The sequence below is a fragment of the Cricetulus griseus genome, chromosome 2, assembly GCF_003668045.3.
Source record: "Cricetulus griseus strain 17A/GY chromosome 2, alternate assembly CriGri-PICRH-1.0, whole genome shotgun sequence".
NCBI classification, from domain to species: Eukaryota; Metazoa; Chordata; class Mammalia; order Rodentia; family Cricetidae; genus Cricetulus; species Cricetulus griseus.
Window position 1 is genome coordinate 16,299,068 of NC_048595.1, and position 15,739 is coordinate 16,314,806.

Genomic DNA, 15,739 nt, shown 5'->3' on the forward strand with positions numbered 1-15,739 from the left:
AAGTCTTACCTAGTAAGCACAAGGCCCTGGATTTGATCCCCATCATTGCAAAAAATGAATTGCTGAGTTAGGTTTAGGGTTGGGGAGCTGTCTTGTTCCAGGTTCTGCTTTCATTCCTTTCAGCCAGCTCTGGAGAGGCATGCTTGGCTGCAGTGAAATGCACGACTTGATAAGTTTTAATGTATGTACAGGAACCATTTTCATGGTCAAGGTGGACATGCAGCACCCCAAATCTTCTCATGGCCTTTGGTAAACCATCCCTCTGTTCACCTATTCCCTAAGTCAAGATGCTTCAACCTTTTCTATTCACAGTCCATTTTTGTTTGAGAAATTTTATGTGACCCTGGGTATGCAGATATATAAAACAGATAGGTGAAGGGACCAGCTCCCCATTTCGGCAGCCATGACAGTAATACGTGCTTTATGACCTTGTCTTAGTCACTAGAGGTTAGGTGCCTGCCTCGTGACAAGGAACCAATCAGAAGTTAGCTGGTGGCGCTATGCTTTACGACCCTGGGTGTACTTTACGGACAAGTGCACAGCAATGACACACAGAGCATAGCAACCACCCTGGGAGGGCCTATGGGCCATAACAACCAGTTGACCAATCAACACAGGGCAAACCCTCCAAGCCTAGAGGCACACCAATCCTGGGCCTGTGCATACCCCTAGACACTCCCCTTATGCTCTCTTATAAAGATCTGTACACAGCGGGTTCGAGCTGTCTTTGCTAGCCATCCGCCATGGTGGGTGGGTGAAAGACCCTAGCTAACATGGGGTTAGCTCATTAAATTACAATAAAGCCTCATGCAGTTTGCATCAAGCTTTCGCCTTCGCCTGGTGATTGGGGTGACCGCGGTCGTGGCCTGGGACCCCGGATACCTGAGTTTTCCCGGGGTCTAACATAGGCAAATCCAACATTTATTGATAATAAATCATCAAGAAATTTATTTTAAGATAATTCTTTGGTGTACATATAATTTTGTCATTTATTACACACAAAAGCAGATTTCCTTACTAATGAGTTGGATGTCTATTTTTATGTCAAGAACTAGACTTTGGCTAAATATTTGATACTACAGAATGCAGAGAGCATCTTTGCATTTTCTGAGCTGATGAGTACTTGGGCTTCACACAAAATGGCTCAAGTATGTTTAAGGCCATTTCAGAAATGATGTGAAATTCTGTTCTAATCTCAAGACAAAATTTACTTACACTTTTTAAAAAAAATAAATAAATAAAATACAAGTCAACAATTTAAACAGAAATTTGAGAACTCAAGCATTCTAGCACAGCACAACCCAAAATGCACTAATTCAGTACTTACATGCTGAGAAATGATGGTAGGAAAGTGTTCAGTCTTTGTTTCCCATAAACCATATGTCTCTGTAAGCAGTGTGAAGGGACCAGCTCCCCATCTCGGCAGCCATAACAGCCTAATAGGTGCTTGCCTGACTTTGCCTTGGTCACTAGGAGGCCAGATGCCTGCCTCGTGGCAAGGGAACCAATCAGAAGTTAGCTGGTGGTGCTGTGCTTTATGGCTCTGGGTGTGCTTTACGGACAAGTGCACAGCAGAGACATACAGAACATAGCAACTGCCCTGGGTGGTCCTATGGGCCATAACAAACAGTTGACCAGTCAACTCAGGGCAAGTCCTCCAAGCCTGGAGGCACACCAATCCTGAGCCTGTGCGTACCCCTAGACACTCCCCTTACACTGCCCTATAAGATCTCTGTCCCGTGGTTTCTTGGGGTCTTTCCCCAGCCATCCGCCATTGTGGATGGATGAAAGGCCTGAGCTGATGGGGCTAGCTTGTTAAACAACTGCAAATAAAGCCTCTTGCTGTTTGCATCAAGCTTTTGCATCAAGCTTTCGCCTCCGCCTGGTGATTGGGGTTGCCTCGGTCCTGGGCCGAAATCCTGGGGCCTGAGCCACTAGGGGTCTTTGAAGTGAACTTGGTGAGAGCAGTAAAACCCCTGTAGTTTCCCAGAAGCAATAGTCTTGACTGATGGCTGAGGCGCTCCTGGCATGCCAGTGTGTGCAGAACAAATTGTACACACTATGGGTTCAGAACCAAGGCTTTGGTGAAGTCGAACTGTCAGACCACGGGAGCACTGCCAGAAACCCCACAGATTTATTACCTGCTTGATTTCAACTTTGATTTTCTTACTGTTGCATGTTCAGAAACATTTTGTTGCCACATCTTATGTAATACCGTCTCTCCCACCCCACCCCCTCACACACATTCAGTTATCTGATCCCAGTGAGCCAGGCTTTAAGTAACCACTGACTGGTTTTCTGTCTACTTAGATGAGTTTGTGTTTTCTAGAGTATTACATAAATGGAGTCTGGGGGGTCCCTTAACATATGTTCCCTTAACATACTTTGTTGAGACCCATCCATGCTATTGTCTGTTCATTCCTTCTTCTTGCTGGGATAATGCTCCATTGCAAGACTAATAGTTTATTTAACTGGCTTACTACTTCCTTGTGACCTTGAGCAACCTAGTCTTTATAAGGCTTGGTTTCTTAGTTTATAAAATGGGCATGCCACCAGGTACTACCTTGTAGGGTCATCATCACATAATTAGGATTATTTATGTGGTATCTCTATTAAATGCCAGGCACACAGCAGGAGCTCAGTAGGTAGCAACTGCTGTCTTGGTTTGTAAATGCCTCAGTGCTCGCCTAAGCAGCCTCAGTGCTCCCTTTTCACTGAATGCCTTATGATGTCCTAGTGCTGTATGCTTTACTGACTTGTGAGATGTTTATGTGACCCTAGGCTTAATCTGTCGGGCATGTTTTCACAAAGGTAACAAGCTCTTGAGTGGAATTAGGCTCCTGAATTGCAGGTGTGGGGTCTCAGACAAAGTGCTTGTTGTCTCTAGAACAATGGTGTGTTCCATATGGTCTAGAACACTTGTTAAGATGTGAGCCTCCAGAGAGTCTCATTCTTAGGTCATGGTAGAGCTTGGGAATCTGCCTTTAACAGGTTCCTCTGTGGGCTGCCATCTGGTGTCTGTTGGCTGTGTACCACATTTTGAGAAGCACTGCTGAAGTTAATGACCTCCAGACTCCTGTAGTGAGTGATGGCAGAGAACTGTGTCCTAAGAGACCATAGAGCAGTGGTTCTCAACCTTCTTAATGCTGTGACCCTTTAATACAGTTCCTTATGTTGTGGTGATTCCAACCATAAGATTATTTTGTTGCTACTTCATAACTAATTTGCTACTGTTACAAATCATAATGTAAATGTCTGTGTTTAGTGATGGTCTTAAGCAACATTTTGATGGGTAAGAACCACTGCCACAGACTCTCCATTTTCTCCAAGTGTCACTCTGCTTGCCCTTGATTCAGCAGGTGTTCAGTGAGTGGCTGGTATGAACCAGGCAACCCTGCTTCCTATCCTTACAGAGTGCTTCATGGTGAAGACATCCTTCCACAAATATAACCAGCTCCTGGGTGGGAGTCCTGGTGTAAGACCTCTGTGATGAGCATATTCAAGAACTATTCCCTGGAGCAGTGCGTATTTTAAGCTCTAGTACAACTATAGGGTATGACTTTTCTCATTGGCTTTGCTGTTTTTCTGTTCTCACATTTTTAGCCCCCCAAGGAGCTTTGAATGTTTTATTGTTTTTTTTTTTTTAATTGGGCTAATCATCATGATGTAACTTGACACCATTAAAAATACTCCCAGTGTGTGTGTGTGCCATTTGAGGCCTGCTGCCACTGATGAGTAGCACCGGCTTCTGGTTGAAACAGACAGGTGCAAGGTGTATTTATGACCTGGACTGAGTTTAGGGAGGACTTGGGCTCCTGGTGTCCTGATAGGTTTATCTCCCAAGCTACCTGATTAAAGGTGGCAAAGCCATTCCCTAAGCAGTGATTGCTGAAACAATCCAGGCAGAGTGCTGGAACCCAGGGAAGCTCCACAGCCAGAACTGATCACAACAGGTCTGCTGGGACTGGTGTGGGGTGGGGGAGTGGCATCTCCTGCCAGACTGTGCACAGTCTAACTACCACCACCATTAAAGAAAGCAAGTAGTGACTTTCCGGTTGAGTAAAACCTGTCAATCCAGCCCGTACTTTCTTTTAATTTGTACTATAACTTTTAATTGTCTTCTTTTATTCCTAGCCACGTCCCTGCTTTTAGTTAATTGTGTGTATAGCAAAGTGATCTTTGTCACAAATAAGAAGCTAACTTCTCCACTATTGATTTCTAGGCTGTCTTATTTCACTTTCAAATCTGACATCCTAGAAAGACTCCCAGAGCTGGAGACCAGGTAGCGTACATTCTCCTTCAGCTGAATTTCAAAGGCAAGCTAGCTTCCTCCTCTGGGAATCTGATGTTCTCAGTGGCGGCATTGCTTTGCCTTGTAGCATGGTATAGCTTTTCGTCCTAAGGATAGTGCTTACTGGCTGGGGTAACCCTCTCAGAGCAAGTAATTTCATTTCACAGGTCTACAGTTTTCCAGATCTTCTCTGTTCAAGTCTGGGCCACACAGCTAGCTCCCTACAAAGGCTTGCAGTTGTAGGGAGAGGTTCAGTTAAACTTTGTGTGAGCACTGTGTCCCAGTCTCCATAGAAATCACATAGACTGGGAAGAATGGTGTGCACATTGCCTGTGTCCTACTCAGTGTTCAGTGACTGGCTCTGGTGGGTCCAGTTGCATCCAGTGCAGATGGATTGAATGTATCCAGTGTTTCATTCACACTACTCTGCTTGCTGTGTAAGCTAAGGCCCTGTGACCTTAGCCTCTCCAGTGCTCCTCTAGAATAGCAGAAGGAATGCATCCTGGGATAGCATGAGAATTAAAGTAGACAGCAAGTCCAAGATCTATGGTCTGTGTCGTAGCTTATTTTCATTTATTTTTGGCGATAACAATTGAGCAGGGCCTTGATGTATGCTAAACAGGCACATTACCCCAGAACTACACTCCAGCCCCATCTTTATCATTACTGTTATCTCCTGGCCCTCAGCATGGAAGGGAGGGCCTGAGTGCACAAGATTGTCACCCAAACAAATGTGAAGGTCCTAGGGAGAAACACTTGAGATGAGCACATAAATCCAGTGAAAAGGCTTGAGTCAAGGGGCAGATTAGATCTTTTTCCTAACTGTCTCATTTTTAAATACGTCTACCTATATTTTACTTGGTAATTTTGACTACTTGTGTGAACATGCGTTGACATGGATTTACTGAAGTACTTTTAACCCCTTACGAGTCAAAGAAGTTGCAGTGTTTGGTTAAAGAGCTTGGCCCTAGTGACAAGGCTGTATTTTACTTGGGATCATGGAGTTCCATTACATGGTAGCAGCCCTGCACAATATGTGGTACCCTCTTGGCACTTCTGTCTAGGCAGAACTGCTGTTACAGAAGGGGACCTGCAAGCCTGGAGGGCCAGCTCTGTTGTGAATGCCCTGTCAGTGCTGGAGTGAAGAGCAGGGCTGTCCAGACAGCTGACGGTTCCCTCCTGCCCTGTCATCAGCCCACTCCTGCTTCTCCTCCCAGGTGGTCACCCAGCACCACTGCTGAGCAATGAAGTTAACAAATGTTTTAATTTCACTGCTGAGTAGTTCTGCAGAGGGAGAGACAGCAGATGAGAGCACTTCAGAAGCCACCGCTGGTGGAAGCTCCATTCCCCACAGCTCAGATGATAATGCCAGACACAGTGGATACCCAGAGAGAATGTGAACTATTCAGAGAGCCGTAGGTGAACAAAGGAAACAGCCTGGCCTGGGGTAGAATAAGGAGACTGTGTGATATCAGTAAGAAAGGAAGGGAGGGATGAAAAGCAAAAATGGAGGAAGTAATGTGTTTACCAGGGGTGTTAAGAGTGGAGAGTGACTGTGAGCTAGCTCTTCCTATGTGAGACATCAGCAGCCTTATCCCACAGATTCTGCAGGTCAGGAACCTGGCTGGTCCCTGATTTGAGCCTCTCATGGCTGCAGCTGGAGTGTCAGCCAGCTACTGTTATCTCTGGGCTCAGCTCCCCAGGATCTTAGCAGGTTCCAGAAGGTATGCTTTCATACTACACTCTGCTGCAATTGGATCTGTCCCTTCTTCCCAGTGATCTCTCCCTAGGGCAGTTCAAACATGGTAGCCTGCATCTCCCAGAGCAAGGCAGAGAGAGGCAGCAGTTGAGCAGAGCATGTCAATGCTTACACTGTCACATTCACCGGCAAGCAGAAGTCTTGGGAGCTGTTTTGTATATTGACCTCAGGTCCCCTATTGCTACCAGTGAATGGTATTCTAAAGAGATGGTAGACCAACTAACAACAAGCATGAGAAGTTGGGTTAAATTTGGACAAAGGGGATTTAAAGCATTCACTTGATGTTTTTATTTCTTATTCATTGTTTTTAAAGTAGATGATATGTTACCTAAGGTTAATGGAAATTATTTATAAAATCTTTATGTGGATTTTTTTTAAATGTGTGTGCACTTGCACACATGCAGTATGTGTTCTGATGCCTGCAAAAGCCAGAAGAGAAAGGGCATCGGTTCCCTCAGAACTGGAGTTTCAGGTAGTTGTAAACTTCCCATCATAGATGCTACAGCCTGAACTCTGGTCCTCTGCAAGAGCAGCAAGTGCTCTTAGCCATGGAAGTGCAGATTATTAAACTAGGTTTTGTCCAGGTTTACTTTTAGAGATGACCAAATCCATAAGGAACCCCCTTTAAAGGTTACTATAAGAAGTATACTTGCAACTGTATGAAGGAATTACGTTTTGGTGGACCTCATGTTTTTCAAAACAAATTTTTGCTAAAATAGAAATATTAACTCTACCTTCCCATTGGTGTTCCTCCCATTTACATAAGAGATGTTCTGTTAGATCAAAGAAAGGTATGTTCGTTTTGTTTATTTTGACACTGGGTTGCTGATACTTTACTGTAATCTCAAATAGTCAAGGATGTGGCCCTGAGACCTGGAATCTAAGGCCTGTCTGTGTGGCTCTATATCAGAAGAGGGCTGGAGATCAAGCCTCTTTAAAGGATTGTCAGGGAAAGAAACAAGGGTTGACAGGAGGCTGGGGCTAGCCGGGCTGTGTGACAATTCCCTGTCTCCTCGAAAATAATGTTTTAGACCAGTTTTAGATCTGTTATGGTAATAGATTTGGAAGAAAGCTGAAAGGGGTTGGCCACAAAGACGGGTTTTTAACCATAGTTCTTCAGGGTCACTGATGTTAGGAAACTGGTAACGAGGCAGAGTGATGCCAGATGCTATTGGAAGGTTAGACAGTGTGAGGTGAGAGGCAAGGCAGGCTGTGTGTGAGTGTTGGTTCCAGAAGAAACTTTGACACTTTTCCTTTCTAAAGGAGGAGCAGCCGTCACCTTGGGGTAATTAATATGTGAATCATGTTCTCTGACAGCTGGCACCTATAAGCCAACACATTGTTAGCCTTATTACAGAATATATCTAAAAGTAATAAGGCCCGTGTCTTTCTAAATAGTCTATCATTCAGAATGTAAATGACTTAAAGTATTCTTTTTTCCTAACTCACAAGGTTTTAATTGCATTCTCAAATAGTAAAATGACAGTTCATTCAATTTGAAATTCAGATATCTTCACCTGAGAAATATCCAGTGCCGTAGATTCAGAAAGGTCTAATTAGGCAAGAAGTGCATTACATTTGTTAAAAATATACTGCACAGCTACTATGTGGCAGACTGGTTTCTTCTTGTCGAGGCCGTAGAGTCCTGGGAGCATGTTTGCTGCCTTCCAAAAGTCTCCAAGGAGAAAGCAGTAATGAGACAGTTCTAGCATGTGTGTCCAGTACAGAGGAGGACCAGCAGAGAGGAATTGGGCCTGTGGGGCTCCTAAGGAGGGCTAGAGGATGGGACTGGGTGCCTGAGTGGCTGAGCTGGTTGAGTTGCTATACCTACAAGCTGGTGCAGGTGAAGGGCTGATGGAGAGGTGTGAGGTCAAGTTGTCAGAGCCCTCACGCCATAGATACTGTTCTTGCGGGTAATTAATCTCTCTCTCCCCCTGGGTATTTGGTTAACAGACCATAATGGGATGTCTTAAGGATGAAGGAGAAGGCTCAGCATTTCAGAGACTCCTGGACAAAGTACAGGATGGGAGCCTGGATGTGCAGGTGGCCTTGTGTCTGATGAGACTGTACCAGGAGTCCATGCCTGCAGAGAAGGTGTCTCAGCTTCAGCCAGAAGGTAGGAGGGCATTCGGCCACCTGGGTGACCCAGCTTTTAGAGTTCTAGCCAGGGATGTGTATCGTTGGTGGCTTTCATGTAGGCTCTTGTGCTATCCCAGAAGCTGCATGTTAAATATGAACAGGCCTCCTGTGAGTCTCCATTTCAGCTCTATCTAGACTGTTACTTCAACAAACTGAGGCTACTGTCACTGTCCTCATGCCTTTCAAAAAGCCGAATGTCCAAAGCAGCGCCTCAAGTGACTGGTTCGTTGCCAGCACTTAAAGGCTGAAGTTGCTCTCATTTGGGTTAGGTACAAAGCAGTGGCCTTGCCTACCAGAAGTTAACCTCTGGCTGGCTCTGAAGCTTTGTATTTCGACAGATAAATGAAACATTTTTCCTTTCATAGAGTTTAAACAGAATAATAAAGTATTTTCCTCTCCAAAAGTGATTCTGCATTCAGGTGCACCGAAGCACTTTACTATTCTGTTAGATCTCTCTCGACAGACCACGCTGTCATTTTCTTCAAATTGACTAGCTTCTCTTGTGTGTCTCTAATTCTTTCTCCCCCAGGGAGCACAGGGGAGGGAAAGACCTTGTCTGTTCTGTTACTGGAACACAAAGAGGACCTGATCCAGTGTGTAACAGAGCTCAGACCTATTGTGGAGTTCCTGGAAACAGCCAAGGAGGAATTCCTGCCCGTCTCCGAAAAAAGGGTAACTGTGTCAAGCCTGTGCCCCTTCTGAACTGCCGCAGAGCCTGTTCCTAGTGCCTTTGCCTTCCGATATTTTGATACCTTCTGCATAGTGATCACCTTGGCTAATTGGAGGTTCCTGCCACATGTTCCATTCTGTTTCTCACCGTAGCTTATACCGTGCACTTTGCAGAGCATGGCCACTGGGCAGGTGGGCGGGCAGATGGCACTCCTGCGGCTGGGATTCTGACTTTACTGGAAGCTGTTGTGGCAAGAGTTGAATGTTGTGGCACATTTGTAATTAGGATGTTTTTCTTATTTATAGAAATGATACATGGTTAATATGTAGATACAAAAGAAAGCAAGCAAAAATACATTTTTTAAAAATTGAGAGGATCCTGCTAGCAGCATGTGCTTCCCTTTGTCTCCTTGGAGTCCTGGGATGAGGCAATAAAAACTCATGGCCCTTCTCTGCTACCACGCATCTCTGTCTGCACTTAGGGATCAGGGAGCACTGTTATATTCTAATGGGCATCCCGTGACTCATTCACTTCTTATTCTTGGGCATTTGTTGCCAATACTTTGGTGTTATAAATGATGTTGTAGAGGACATCCTTGTAGGCAAAGCTCTGCAGACTTCTAGATATTATTTCCTTAGAGTAATTTTTTAAATGGAATTTTAGAATAGAGTGTAAAAAGTCTTCGTGGACATTGTCAAATTGCCCTTCAGGAAGGTCACACCAGTTTATTCTCCCAACAGCTAGCTGCTAAAACCCTCATAAAACTGCTGGCATGACTTCTTAGGGCAACTAGATAACTGTATTTGTTGGTGTTATCGATTTCAACTTTGTGCTAAAAATATGGCTGTCTAGAAGGAGGGGTCGGGAGAGAGAACTTTCGTGGCATTACTGCTTAAAACTGAGAGGATGACTTAGAAGCCCAGGAGAGATGTTTCTAAACCGTTGGTGTGGTAGCACAGGATTCATAGTGGGCTGGGTCCTAGATTCAGGCTGCCTAAGTCATCTTAGGTCGAATGTCCTGGCAGACCGACAATTAGGGGAAGAAGCTTCTAATCTCAGAAATATAGTTTGGAAATTGATGATGTTTTCAAGTTCTGTAAAATTCAGAGACAATGCTAATATGGTGGAGAATGAGCTTGTTTTTTGCTCCTGAGGTTTCAGATTAGGTGTAATCTTGGGCACTCAGTTTCAGTAAGTTGCTTATTGCACCAGAAGCCTCTGATTCCCTGTTGAGAGATTTCGTTCGATTATTTCTCCCAGCCTTTTCCTGACAAGCTAGGCTGAAAGTGGACTTTGAGCTGTTGCATTATCTTGTAAAGCAGCACTTAGAGGTAGAACCAGCCCCAGCCCTAAGCTCTGCTGCAGGATAGACCACACTGTCATTTTCTTCTGTCACTTTCAGTTTACTTGACAAAAAAGGCTGGAGCAGAACTTAAATTAGTTGCAAATCACAGCAGCTCTTCTTAAGCGGGGGTCATACAGCCACAGCAGCAGCTGCTAGAAGACTCAGCAGCCCAGCCAAGCCCACTGTAGAGGTGAATGTTGAATCCATGGCCACAGTGTCATGGCACCATGGGGAAAAATTATCAGACCTTTCAGAACTTCTTTTATGAAATTATGCTTTTTGTGCTTTCTCTGTAAAAGCCTCAAGTTCTCTCTGTGAAAAAATGAGAAGGTAGAATTTCTTACTTAAGGGCATAAGCATAGCAGTTATTATAGTTGCTATTTGTTTACTGCTTATGGGCTGAAAGTGTTGTCCTGACTGTTGTCCTCCCCAGCAGCTCTGTAATCTCGTGGACAGGGACCATGCTCATAAGAACTGGGAGCTTGTGAAGGCTGAGGCTCTGATGGGCCTGAGCTCACTGAGAGCATCGTCACCACTGTGCAGAAGGCTTGTGCTAATAGCAGCATGCTTCTGAAAGGAGCATCTGTGTCCTTAACAGTCTTACCGGGCTCTGTAAGCAGCAGCCGCATCTCACAGGCTCCTCAGAAGGACAGTGCAGGCGTTGGTGTGGGTATCCGCATTCACAAGTGGGGAAAGTGAGCTTCCAAGAATCATGTAACTTGCCCAAAGTCACACAGCATGAATAGCTAGTAGTGGGTACAAACTGGGTCAGTCTGGCCATAAGAGCCATCCCTGAGCTGTTTCATTGGGCATCAGAAGGATGCTTCAGAGTGAAGGGTGGGTACTGAAGTCATTACAGGATTTAAATACAAGCTCTCAAATTTTAAATTATGATTCACTTAGTATCAGACCTTATCCAAAGAAAAAAATGACTAACAAGGAATATGACAACTTGATTATTTTACACATATTCCTTTCACATGTAGAAAGACAATTTGGTTTTAAAGCACAATTCGTTATTTTATAACGGAGCTAATTTGATAATGGCAGCTGCTGGCATGCTTCTATGACTGATCTGCTTAACTGTCTCCTGAGAGCAGGCATTTCCCAGAGGAAGGCTCACAGCTTAGTTGCTGTGGATCCATGGACCGAATACACCAAAGTAATCCTGCTCTCTTGGTTCTGTAAGAGCCATGGTATGCTTATTCCACCACAGTCCATTAAGAAATAGTTCTAGGGCTGGAGGGATGACTCAGCCATCAGAGGCTAGGCTCACAACCAAAATTAGAGGAAACAGTTTTATGCCAGGGAGTGGTGGTACACACCTTTAATCCGGCACTGGAGAGGCAGAGGCAGGTGGATCTCTTTGAGTTTGAGGTCAGCCTGATCTCCAAGTTTTAGAACAGCCGGGATTGTTAGATGGAGAAACCCTGTCTCAGAGACAGAGGGGGAGAGGGAGGAGAAAGAGAAAGGTGAGGGGGAGACAGAGAGATGGGAGGGGGTAGTTCTATGGCAACAGGAAAGTGTCTGTTACATGTTTAATTGTCCAACCTATTTCCTAGAGCCCTGTGACCTTTTTGCTCATAAAATCCATTGACAAACCAAGAAAGATCAAGGGGAGTGGGACTGTTGAGTTGTGAGTAGAGCTGAAACATGGGGCCATTGAGAGGCTGGGGCTGGGCTGGTGGGTGAGACAGCCGCATGAGCACCTGAGTGTGGATCCCAGCACACATGTACTAAACAGGCAGAGTCGCCATGTGTGCCTGTAGCCCCAGTGCTGGGGGTGGGGCAGAGGATCACTGGGGCTGGCAAGCCAGGATCTGGGTTCACGGAAAGACCCTGTCTCAAGGGAACAAGATAGAAGTTAATAGAACAGGACAGGACACCCAGTGTCTTCTTCTGGCCTTTGCATACACAGAGCATGGGGAGGGGGCATAGGAATGCAGGCCTGTATACACACAGAGAAGAAGTCACAACAAAACAAACAAACCCACAAAGCCTAGGGGCACACACTGAAACCTCAATACTCAGGAGGCTGAAGCAGGGGGATTTCCCTGAGTTTGAGACCAAACTCTGCTGCAGAGTTAGTACCAGGGCAGCCATAGCAAGACCTGGTCTCTACAAACAAAAGATTCTACAAAACATAAGAAAAATAATCTGAAAGAACACTTTGTTTTTTAGCCAGAGACTAAGGTTTTTTAGTATTCAAATAAAGTAGAAGTAAATAAACAGAATTGAATACAAAACAAAGATAGAAAAGCCTTTTAACAGTGTTATTTGCCGGCCTGTTGTGTCTCAGCATCTCAAGCAGACAGGACCCAAAGAGCTGGTCAGTTGTGCACTACTTCCTGGATCACATCTGCCAGGCATGAGGGACTTTCAGCTGTCTGTGCTGGTGCATACCTGTACCTCTAGTAGTTAAGAGGCTGAAGCAAGAGATTGCCATGAGTTCAAGGCCAGCCTGGGCTATATAACAAGTACCAGGCCAGTCCTGTTTCTAAAAAAGTGCAAACTGTTGGAAGCAAAAGTTATATGTGGGCTTGCTGCTGGGGAAGTTTCATAGAGATGTTTGTTTGGAGAATGTTTGAAATTTAGAAAAAGCAAAACAGAAAAAGGAAGGGACTATGACAAAAAGTAGTTCTAGAGGCCAACTGTGGAGGCTTGGAGATGGGCATGTGGTAAGGCTCTCTTGCTGGCTTCCCGGCAGTGTTAGATCCATTTTGAATTGAGGTAACAGTGTCTGCTTGATTGCATGCCCCTGCAGGTGATTCTGAACTGCTGTGAGGGCAGAACACCCAAGGAGACAATAGAGAGTTTGTTACACAGAATGGCTGAAGAGAAGACCCTGCCTGCCGAGAGCCTGCTAAAACTCCTCCAGGCTGTGAGGACAGCATTCCCAAACCTGGGCCTCCTGCTGGAGAATTTGCAGAAAGTAGCAGAGTCACCTGGCACCACAGGTACTAGTTAATTGTTTAGTCTCTAGACAGGAGCTGCTTGTCAGAAAATCACAGCTTACATCTCCGTTCTGGCCCGTGCCTGGAAGAGGAGCTGTGTTAAGGAATGACATTGCATTGCGAAGCAAGTTCACTGTCAGATTGGTTGGGATCTGAGATGCTGGAGGGTCTCTGTGGTTCAGGCTTATAAATGGACCCTCTTCCTGCAGGGCTGGCCGGGGTCACCTGTGAAACTGAACAGATAGAGGGATCCAGGAGGCTGTGCATTCCAACAGACTCTGTGGATGGATGTGAGTGGCAAATTCAAATCCTGATTGCCCCCTTCCCAGCTGTGTGCCACAGTCCCCAAGTTAGCTTCCTTGGTGTCCCTCAGCTTGGGGGAAGGAGCCCATTTCCGTTCATAGCCGGCTGGAACTACTTGCCTAACCCAGAGCATCTAGGACCAAGATGGCTTTCTGGGAAACAGCTTTTCTCCAGCTTATATACATATACAAATACAAAGTGGGACAGTTCCCAAAAAATGAAGAAAATAAGCTGTTGTTTTACTCCCCCAGTCCTTCATTGTTGATGTTGAGATGTGTGCTCATGTTCATAGATTACCTAGTTGTATGATCGATCCTTTAACAGTATCAAAGGATCCTCTTGCATCTCTAGAAACTCCAATCTTTTTTGATACTTGTGTACTTTTCTGTCACACAGCTATGCATGGTATGTTACACGTGCCTTGATTTGGGCAGATATGGTATAATAGGAAGCCTGGAAGCCATGGTGCATTTGTGGCTGTTTGACTTTAAGGCATCTTTACTTTATGAACCTCATTGGAACAGGTGTAAAAATTGTACCCTGTCACATTCATTATTGTGGCTATTGTGAAATGACATCTATTTAACTCTTAGTGAAGTACCTGGCATATAGTAGGCTCTCAGCAAATACTAAGTACTGTCTTCACAAGTCAGTATCTTCATCATGGCTCTACAACGGCAATGGCTCTTTGCCTTCAGGTTTTTTGTTTTGTTTTGTTTTTGGCTTAGTTTCCAGAAGTAGATTTACTGAGTCAAAGAGGAAAATAAAAACAAAACTATGTATAAACTAAGGAATTTAGTTTTATGCAGATTGCTTGTGTTTTCTTTTCCTTTAAGGAAATATCACTTAAGGAGTAGTTAACAGATGGTCTCAGGGGGCATCTGAACAGAAGAGCACACCTCTTCCTGGGCACAGCCTGGACTGGTAGCTAATGGTATTTGGGATCACCACATGGATCCTTTACCCTGGGCGTTGTGAGGAAGACCCCCTGAATCTATACCTCAGAGCCTCTCGAAAACTCAGCCTCATTACCCGCCTGCTGGGCAGTCCCTGGCTTCTACCAGGCACAGGTGATTCTGTGTAGACCAGAGGAGACCTGAATGCTGTGTGTGTGTGCGCGGCCCAGGGCTATCCATGGGCCTCCACTCTGTAGCAGAAACAGCTCTCATGCTGTTGTTCTCTCTCACTTGTCTGTGGCTCTTGTTGTCTGTAGAAGCCCTGACTGCTTCTGGTGCATCAGGCCTTATTGCTGTGCTGATGTCCTTACAGCCCACACTAGCCCTGAGGACTGTGTATGCTGATGTCCTTACAGCCCACACTAGCCCTGAGGACTGTGTGTGCTGATGTCCTTACAGCCCACACTAGCCCTGAGGACTATGGCGCTGAGCTGTTGCGAAAGTACCAGGAAAACCTGTCTGAGGTTCTCACAGACCACCAGGTGCTACTAGAGGCAATCTCACGTGTGAAGAACTTAGCCCCTGGAGACAGAGAGGTGAGCAGGAAGGAGGGAAAATATGGCTATGTATACACACACATTTACATTTTCTATAAATACATAATACACCACTGTGTTGAGAAATACCAAGAAAGAGAACTAGAAGGTGACCCGTTTTCTTAGAGTGACTGCCAGATAGAGTAGTTGCAGTTTCTTTTTTTAAAGTTTTGTTTGTTTGGTTTGTAGAGTGGACAACCTGCAGGAGTCAGTTCTCTCCTATCAGGAGAGTCTAAGGATCAAACCGAGGCCATTAGAGTTGGTAGCCAGTGCCATTACTCCCTCAGCCACCTCATTGGCCTAAAGAGTTGTATTTCTAAGTATTTTGCACTGCATAGTTCTACAGTAATAAAGGGAAGCATTCATGAGAAAAAACAAAGAACTTCGTCATAGAAAACTTTGTCAGGTTTGGTAGGAGAAGAGGATTATGGGTTCAGGGCCAGCCTTTGGTGCACAGTGAAATCCTGCCTAAAAACGCAAGCGCGCGCATGCACGCGCACGCACACACACACACACACACACACACACACACACACACACACACACACACACACACACACACGGGGGGGGGGCAGGGAGGGAGGGAGGGAGAGAGAGACTTTGAGCTAGGATTAACACACCCAGGGCATCGTGTGTATTAAATAAGCTTTCTACTATTTCTACTACTAGGCTGTGTCCCTGATTCCATACCCTGCCCCCTTACACACAAAGTAAATCTGATTTTAAAAGTTTCCCAGGTTGAGAGAGGTGAATATTGAAAAGACCTCCTCTCCCACAACACATTCA

General features: G+C 45.2%; 1 protein-coding gene across 5 annotated transcripts in view; it reads left to right on the forward strand.

Annotated features, from left to right (window-relative positions):
- The window catches only part of Zbtb40 (zinc finger and BTB domain containing 40), a 72,555-nt gene that overhangs the window by 34,834 nt on the left and 21,982 nt on the right, over positions 1 to 15,739 (forward strand). For 3 of the 5 annotated variants that reach the window (XM_027399750.2, XM_027399752.2, XM_027399751.2), the window contains exons 4-8: positions 8,004 to 8,166; positions 8,719 to 8,861; positions 12,969 to 13,161; positions 13,368 to 13,448; positions 14,817 to 14,953. In XM_027399750.2, coding sequence (XP_027255551.1) covers positions 8,004 to 8,166; positions 8,719 to 8,861; positions 12,969 to 13,161; positions 13,368 to 13,448; positions 14,817 to 14,953 — 717 coding nt within the window. The remainder of the gene's footprint in view (positions 1 to 8,003; positions 8,167 to 8,718; positions 8,862 to 12,968; positions 13,162 to 13,367; positions 13,449 to 14,816; positions 14,954 to 15,739) is intronic. The other 2 variants (XM_027399753.2, XM_027399754.2) reach the window with 1 other exon arrangement.